This window comes from Nanorana parkeri, unplaced genomic scaffold, assembly GCF_000935625.1.
Source record: "Nanorana parkeri isolate BGI_ZX_2015 unplaced genomic scaffold, ASM93562v1 scaffold344, whole genome shotgun sequence".
NCBI classification, from domain to species: Eukaryota; Metazoa; Chordata; class Amphibia; order Anura; family Dicroglossidae; genus Nanorana; species Nanorana parkeri.
Window position 1 is genome coordinate 653,550 of NW_017306612.1, and position 9,231 is coordinate 662,780.

At 46.1% G+C, this 9,231-nt stretch overlaps 1 protein-coding gene across 2 annotated transcripts in view; it reads left to right on the forward strand.

Annotated features, from left to right (window-relative positions):
- Positions 1–9,231, forward strand: part of TC2N (tandem C2 domains, nuclear) — a 54,737-nt gene that overhangs the window by 40,003 nt on the left and 5,503 nt on the right. For both annotated transcript variants that reach the window (XM_018558514.1, XM_018558515.1), the window contains exons 9-11: positions 1,193–1,384; positions 5,378–5,492; positions 6,627–6,826. In XM_018558514.1, coding sequence (XP_018414016.1) covers positions 1,193–1,384; positions 5,378–5,492; positions 6,627–6,826 — 507 coding nt within the window. The remainder of the gene's footprint in view (positions 1–1,192; positions 1,385–5,377; positions 5,493–6,626; positions 6,827–9,231) is intronic.

The following is a 9,231-nucleotide window of genomic DNA, read 5'->3' on the forward strand; positions in this document are numbered from 1 at the left end:
GAACACATGATTGCACAACTACTTCTAATGATGACGTGACTGCTACTCCAACTCCATTGTTGACACACTTATGACGCGCGTGTTTTGACAAGTATGACCCGATGATCACACTCATTCACTAACAGAATTATGTGGCATTTGCTGCGACTGCTCTGGGGACACAATGATTTGATGTACACTCCAAACTCAACAGTGACAAACTGATTCCATGCAGAAGTTGACCTTCAGGCTCTCAAACTCAAGGAGTATAATGAGTTGCTCTGCATAATGTTAATAGCAGGTATAGTAATTCCCATTTTCGTGTGAAAATCTAAATCTGACATCTAGACACCAGTGCCTAGTCATGTGACCGGTGCCAAAATGATGTCATTCTGCTTTGACCATCAGAGGATTACTTTTTTTTTTCCACAGAAAATAATTTAATAAGCAGCAGTTATACCCAAAAACCATCAAAAAAAAAAAGGTTATGCTCTCTCATCGGCTGTTGCTTTAAGCCCAGCAATATGTAGGAAGGCCTGGCTCCAGCCAGTTGTGGATGACCACTTATGGGCAGAATCAGCTATTGGCTTCTTATATTTGTTTGGTGAGGTTTATGGGCAGCAGCTTGTGTCACCGCCCCTTATACAAGGCCCACCATTATCTTATAGCTACAATCCCTGATTATTTAAAGCCCATCTCTGAGCAAACCCCCCAAAAAAACACCCTTACAGTGGGGCTACCCCTGATCTGCGAGGGTTAAGTGCTTGTTTATGCCTAGTGGACCTGATCCCCGCTCCCCCAACGGTCAGCTCTCTCCTCTTCTCCCACTCCAACTGGTGGGACGTCGCTCAGCATCCCCACATCTACGGCAGGTCTATGGAACCGTGATGACGGCAGTGGTCCTTAGAAGGTGAGAAGAGGCTGTAGGGACTGGTCTAGCAGCCCAGAGAGAGCTGACGTAAGGGGATCAGGCCAGGCTTAGTGCTTTACTCTGGTCACCTAAACACAAATGAGCACTTCACCCCACTGGGTAGTTTATTTGGTTTACCGGGAGACTGGCATTAAATATTCTACATTATGAAGAATCCACCGGAGAAGGAGTTCATGCCAACTATATAGAGAATGCCACAACTGCCCTTCCAGGCTTACCACCAAATTCATTCATCCAACAACTTCTTTTTCTTTGCATGAATTTGCCCGTCTTTCATTGCAGGACATGGAGTTCATGGAGACGTTTGTGTTCGCCATAAAGTTACAAAACCTACAGAAGGTGAGGCTGGTCTTCAAGGTCCTCAGCCTGACGCCACGAAAGAGAACGATCAGCAAGTGTTCGATATCGCTGCGGGACCTCAGCGAGGTGGAGACTGACCACTGGCTGGACGTTGTCCCGTCTTCCAAAGTGTCGGTGAGCAAAATTCAGACAGCGTAAGTCCAGGCTGGGACGCCTTTCTGTTGTCTCCAATGACTTTTATAAAACATCGGTGTGGAGGTTTTATAAAGGTTTGTGGACGATGGCATGAAATCAGTCTCAAACGGTTTTATTTACTGAGCTGTTTCTGTAAAAATAGTTCTGCTGCGTCTGATGGATGCAAATAAAAACCCCTTTGTGAATGTGCCTGTGCACATGAGGATGGCTCCATGAAGCTGGAGGTTCACAATAAAGGTCACTTATTCTTTAGGCTGGGTTCACACCTAGGCGTATTGAATATGCGCGTTTGTTGCGCGTTTTTACCGCGATTCGCGATAAAAAAAAACGCGCGACAAACGCCCGTTTCCGAGGGCTACTTGGCTGTATCCCAATGGAAACGCGCAACAAAAACGCCGCAAAGAAGCTCATGTACCTTTTCAGGCGTAGGCCGTTTTGTATCGCGTTCGGACGGGCGGAAATACGGCAAGGTGTGAACCAGACCCATAGAATACAATGGGATTTAGATGTTTGAGCGTTTTGTAGAGCGTTCGTCGAGCGCGCTACAAAACGTTCAGGTGTGAACCAGGCTTAGACTCCTTTAAGGTGACATCACCACTCCCTCCCATGAACAGATGAATACTTGCAGGGTGTCCGCGGGCCTGGCCTCCACCGATTTTAACATCCTGCAGTTCCAGCAACAGTTTTATTCCCCCTTTGAGATAAAGGTTTTACATATGAAACCTTTATCCCATTGTTTTTTATGGGTATGGTTCACACTTTGCCGTATTTCAGACCGCCTGAACGCGCTACAAAACGGCCTATGCCTGAAAAGGTACATGAGCTTCTTTGCGGCGTTTTTGTCGCGCGTTTCCATTGGGATACAGCCAAGTATCCCGCGTTTGTCGCGCGTTTTTTTAACCCCGAAACGCAGTAAAAACGCGCGTCACGAAACACGCGACAAACGCGCATATTAAATACGCCTAGGTGTGAACAGAGCCTTAGACAAACCCGGTCTGATATTAGACTATCACTAGAAGTCTATCAAGAAGGCCAACCCATAGTGAAGTACTACAAAGCAGGAAGCGGAGCTGCCTCATATGCGGTTATAATTTCAAACTATATGAAGGGGTCAGAGCAATCCTTAAAGCTTAAAGAAGTAGCGAGGAAGCATGGAGCCGGCTTCCCGGCCAATCAGGAAGCTGGGAGCCGTGTAATGACGCATTGCCCGGGTCCCGATTGGCCAGCTTCTCGATCAATCAGGAAACAACGCGTCATTACTCGGCGCCCGGCTTCCTGACAGGCCAGAAAGCCGGCTCCATGCTGTCTCGTCACCTGGTGATGAGGGAGCATGGAGACGGTTTCCCTGCTAATCGGGAAGCCTGGTGGCGAGTTTTTACACGCCGCCTGGCTTCCTTAATGGGACTTCCGGTATCGGTATTGGCGAGTGCCGAAAAAAAATATTGGTACTCTTTAGTACATACTAGTTAGTTTTTGGTAGGGACAGGTTCACTTTATCAACTCTGAACATACACTTGAATGGGTGTCAGTCTTTCTCCTAGAAAAGTCTCACAAATGCATTCCTGAAACATATGCCCGTCTGCAAGACGCCTGTGATGGGATCCGCGTTTATCCTTTCAGCCGTATAACAAATTAACGCTCTCGGCCCCTCCGCAGTGACGTCAGTAGGAGACATTCGATACAACAGGAAGAGGAATCTTTGAAGGGTCGGGATGTGTGTACACAGTTTTATTCTCAGGGTGACGGTCCAGACGTGGCAGGTGTTTGCACAATTCTGCGTGTTTTATGGCACTCTAGGGAACACGCAGTTTCATGCTGGAATTTTACAATAACATAACTCTGAGTTAATGGACATGTAATTGTTTGCGCTTTGTATTGTTCTGTATGTTTGACCTTTCAGACACTTGCCTTATCTCCTGCGCTAAGTAAATGTAAACACAGCAGCTGCTTGGCCAATACCAGCCTACAATCCCTAAACCGTAGCGTATGTTCGGCGAGTACACATACTGGAATAGTTATGTAACATTTGCCTGCAATAAATAATTTTGTCAAGGAGGCTCTTCTCTGATCGTTGTCCATAGATAGTATTGCTGCCCCATGTACATATACTGTATACCAGGGGTAGCAACTAGGGACGCACCAATACTGCCTTTTCAGTATCAAGTACGAGTACCGATATTTTGCTTTACGGGACTCGTCGATGCCGTTGCTTCCACTGGCATGGAGCCGGCTTCCCAGGCAATCAGGAAACCGGGCGGCGGGTAAGGACATGGGAAGTCGGTTCCAATTGCGAGTGGCCGGGAAACCGGCTTCCCACCCAATCAGGAAACCGGGAGACGGGTCATTCCTGATTGCCCGGGAAGCCGGCTCCATGTTCCCCAACGGCACTGCCAGTCAAAGAAAATCTTCCTCTGACCGGAAGTTCCGGTATCGGGGAAGGTATCGGAGCGTTTGGGCGAGTACAAGTATCAAACAACAAATAGTTGCGCTAGGAGCAATATAGTGTCTAATAGTGTACCAGCTGCAACAATGTGTGGTGTGACCCGTGTGAATCTAAATGTCTAATATGTTGCACTAGGCCAGCATAATCATATTTTCATTTGTATTATATTTGATTATATTTAATAACTGATCCACGTATCACATTTTTGAATAGAGGAGAATTCATGTTGATTATCAGTTCACTCTGGCCTAGCGCAACATATTAGCCATTTAGAGTACAAGTATCGGTATCAGTGCATCCCTAGTAGCACCCTCAGTGCTTGTACTACTTTTTGCGATCACACTGGACCGGAACTTGGGCATTGCTGTATCACGCATTCTGGTGCGGTCGATCGCACTGCGGGCGTGGCTACGGTGCCATTGACTTGAATGCACTGTCACGTCCCCTCCCACCCCAGAACACAGGGAGCCGGACTGCATGTGATCCAGTGCGTGCCAGAAGCTAGCCTTGCTGGACCGCACTGGAAGTGGTGTGAACAAGCCCTTACGTCCCATGAGGCACTGCACAACTAACAGCCACTGGCATGAGTCCCAGAGGCATGATGGGTTTTTTTGTAGTTCCATCACAGCTAGAGTGCCTGATATTGCCTAGCTCTATTGTTTATAATGAACTAAACACAGAAGCTGAAATGTATAACTTGGTTACACTTTGATTTCATACTGACCTGCGTGGAAGTTCACCACATACATTTGTATCAATATTTTCTTTTTACTCGGTTGGAATTTTGATCACGTGTGGAAATATATGGATTTTGGGTCCTCAAGTCTCTGCCAGGTACACAAATTCAAATTGATTCTAGTGCTGCCACTCCTCCATCTGAGCATATCATAGATAAGCGGGTCTACTATAGCGGTGCTTACACAATGCAGTATGACCTTTCCTTGCCCGTCTTTGAGGAAGTAGTGCTCTCAGTCAATACATTATATTGATGGATTAGGTAAAGGCTATTAGGAGTGTATTTATAACCTTTTTCCAGAGCCATTCATCCTTCTAAATTGTATGCACAGTCGCTCTGTGCAAATGGAGGCAAAACAAATGTTATTAGCATATATTGAATAGAATATCAAGTAAATGCCACATTGTGACCACTAGATGGAGCTGAGGTGCACATGAGAAGTATTTATTTTCTATGCTCCTCAGTGCCCTCTAGTGACCATAATGTGGTATTTCGTGATTGGCTCTGCGAATTTATAATTTTATAAATACACTCCTAAGACTCTAATAGCTCTGCGACTTGTTTATAAATACATCTCATACGGTATTCAGAAAGCTCCTAGTTTGCATATTACTTTCTCCTATATTGTAAAAAGTGCTAGAGCTAGCTGAAGACATGCGATGGCGGCTAAACTTTCTAACTACGGAACCATCGTTCGTACAAAAGAATGTTCCCCTATCATGCGCACTCAGATCAGCCATATAAATGATAACTGCCTATTTTAGTGATCCCTTGTCCTGTTTGTCCTCTACAGTCTTGCCAGGTGGAACTTCTGATCGGGACATGTTTCCAGGCAATAAACAACCGCATCCAGCTCCAAATTCTCAAAGCTCAGAACCTACCCAGCTCACTAACGCCACTGTCTATAAGTAAGTATGTTTTACACGCCCTCTGTCTACCCCCATCTTTATCAACTACCCTCCACTTCCTGAAAGCAAACTTGATGCCCTCTTTCAGTACCACCTTTGATGAAGCTCGCTGCACTGGATTTACATGGGTCCTAGATACAGAACAACATCAAGGGTCCTATTTATAAAACGTTCACAAAGAGAACGTCTCCGCGAAAGGGATTCACAATGCATTGTGGTCAATAGATGGAGCATAGACATTTCCTATACTGATTGGCTCCATCTAGTGGCCATATCGCACAGTGAAACTCTTTAGCTGTAGGAACAATTCAACCTTACATTTAAAGCAGAAGCATTTTCACATTGGACTTCACCAGTTCAGCTCACCCTACTTCCCCCTCCCAACATTGACTTTGCAGCCTGCTAGGCGTTTAATATCTAATATTAACCAAGAACAGGTGCACAGTAAGAGGAGAGAGCAGAGTGCCAAGACCTGATTCTGAGGATGCATTTCTCCACAGTGCCTGCAGCTACAGAGGTTGGTGAAGGCTTCCTTAAAACTAATTTACTGCTTATTAAGAATGTGCAAATACCTGAACGTGCATAGCCTGGCCATGGGCTCACTTTAAGTAGAAAGTATAATTAAATAATAACTCCAGGGAAAGTTTTTCTTAACCCCTGCAGTGGGGCTACCCCCGCACTGTAAGGGTTAAGTGCTCGTTTTTGTCTAGGTTCATAAATAACAGTTATACTCACCCCAGCCTCCGAGCATACTTGTCCCTAGACCGGTACCTTCCGCCTGTCTCTGCTGAAGCGATGGTATGTCCCCTCGGCACCCCTTATGTCCTATACACACAGTGAAGAGAACATGATGACTCACTGGACCTTAGACCGCTGCAGTGGAGGAGCAGCGAGGCGGAAGGGACTGATCTAAGAGCAAGTCGGCTGCAAGGATCGGGCGAGTATGACTGTTATTTTGTGAACCTAGCAAAAGACGAGCAGTATTTCACGTTTGAACACAAATGACATACAACACGCGGAGAATTTTAGACCAGGGATAAACGTTGTAGCGAAAAGGGGAACCGTGTAACTGTATGAAAACCGTTCCAGCACCCACAATTGTAACCTCCACCGCTTTGCCTGCCCTTCCTTCAGGTTTCTACGTCAAGGCCGAAATGTTCAGTACAGAGGGTCTCCTGTACAAGAAGAAAACACGATCGGTAAAGCTGTCGAATGGACAGGTGAACTGGGGGGAGACCATGGTGTTCCCGCTAACGCAGAAAGAGCAAGGGATCAACTTTCTGATCAAACTGTACAGCCGGAGCTCCGTCAGAAGGAAACATTTCATTGGTCAGGTAATAATGGCAAAACAAGTTATCAACAGATTGCATCTCAGAGAGAGAGAAAACACTTACCTGATGAATAAGCCTCGAGGAGAGTCTCTGGAGGATTCTCTTCTACATCATAGTTACATAGTATTTGAGGTTGAATAAAGACATTAGTCCAACAAGTCCAAACTATTAGGATCTCATTCTAGGAGTACCTGTACCCCCGTATATTACCTGTACCCCCGTATATTACCTGTACCCCTGTATATTACCTGTACCCCTGTATATTACCTGTACCCCTGTATATTGCGGTCCCTTAAGAAATCGTCCAAAAGTTTCTTGAACAATTCCACATTCTTTGCTGAAATCACCGCCTGTGGCAGCGAGTTCCAGACCCTAACCGATCTTACTGTGAAGAACCCCCTTCGCCCCTTGTGCTGGAATTTTAGGTGGTGGCCTCTAGTTTTTGTAATGGAGTTAATTTTAAACAGTTTATCGCTAATGTTGCTACCACCATTGAACATTTTGTACATGGAGATCATATCCCCCCTTAATCTCCTCACCCGATAGATCTTTACGTAAAAGGTGCTTACAGACATTAGATGCACATCTGAAACTTAGAGGAAACACGCCATTGCTGAACCTCCTGCCTAACTGCCAACACTTTGACATTAATACGTTCAGAGTTCCTGACTGGAAGCCAATGTATGGTTCAGGAAGGTCAGAGAAAAAGAAGTTCTTACCTGCACACTTGCTTCTGGTCAGGAACTCAGCATGACATCCAGGCAACTTACATTTTTAGAAAGCAATGACAACAATGGCAGCCTCCATGTTTTTCTCATTCCTGTTGAAATAGAAATATGGGGGCCCCCCTTGCCGAAACTGATTTTGGTACTCAGGGCTCATCCACATCCTTGCTTAGTGAAGTCATTGACCTGGAAAAACTATGTGGCCAATAAAGCTGGGACTACCGACCTCCATACTTGTTTTGGGACAGTGACTGCCTAAGTAGTGAAGAATGACAGCTCCAGATCTTGGCCTGGCTTCACATCATCTATGAGTTGCGGTAATGCGTGGACGACCACGTTACTGCTAAAAGTGACATTAAACCCTCAGATTTTTTAACATAAAACAATACTGTAATGTGCGCCTTACTGTAATCCATGGTAGTTTCCCTTCTCTTTGCTGCTCTTCCTTTTAAATCCTCATGTCTTCTCATGCTGGGGTAGAACTTCTGTTTTGCAGCAGACTGCCTTGTCTCAGGAATGGATACATGGTGTCTGTGTGTAGGTTTGCAACCTGAGCCAGCGCTACAGGAAGAGGCACTCAGCTGCAAAGGGAAGTTCTCCCCCAGCATGAGAAGACATGAGGATTTAAAAGGAAGAGCAGCAAAGAGAAGGGAAACTACCATGGATTACAGTAAGGCGCACATTACAGTATTGGTTTATGTTAAAAATCTGAGGGTTTATTGTCACTTTAAGGCTTGGCTTTTTGTGCGGTGCCAGTTTACACCAAGTTCAAATTCATACGGCAAATTGTTTCGGATGCAAATACCTGAATGTGCATAGCCTGGCCACAAGTTCCTTGTAAGATGAAAATACTGTACAGCAGATAGAAGAGTGCAGAGCGATATTTTCCGACCAGCCTGCCCACTAGTTCAGGAAGTGTGACTGTGAACAACTAGAGGGGAACGCTTAAATGGCAATGCCCATGTGGTTGGACTAGAGCAGGGGTGTCAAACTCAAATTTAATCGTGGGCCGCGTCAACATTATGGTTGCCCTCAAAGGGCCTGTAAGACTATATAAATGTATCTAATGTTTATCATAATTGCCTCTGCATTCGATTATCACTGGTTTTAGTAATAACTTAAAGGAGAACTATGAGGGGGTGCTTTTCACTCACCTCATAGTTCTAGCCAACCTGGGACAGTGAGACTGTCACAGGTCGGCTCAGTAGATTGGGAGGTGAGAGAACACATACCGACGTTCGCTCACCTCTCGATCCTGTAACTGCTCTCTGCCATGACAGGGGAGGGGCTGGATTCCCCCCTCCCCGCTCCGATCCTCCAGCGCTGACTGGCAGAACGGACGGGGGAGGGGGCGGGTACAGTCACTCACGCAGCTGGGCGGATCCCGTCAGCTAAGTCGTGATCCGCTCCGGCTGCGGCGTCTCAGTATACACACGACCCTCGACAGCAGGACCTTTTGCCCCATTGAGAAGCATTGGAGAGCGATATCGCGCGGTAAATTACCGCGCGATAAATCGCTCAATGTGAACGGGGTCTTAGATGAGTGATTTCCACTCACCTCATAGTTCTAGCCGACCTGTGACAATGAGACTGTCACAGGTCGGCTCAGTAGATCGGGAGGTGAGCGAACACATACCGGGTTCGCTCACCTCTCGATCCTGTCACGGCTCTCTGCCGTGACAG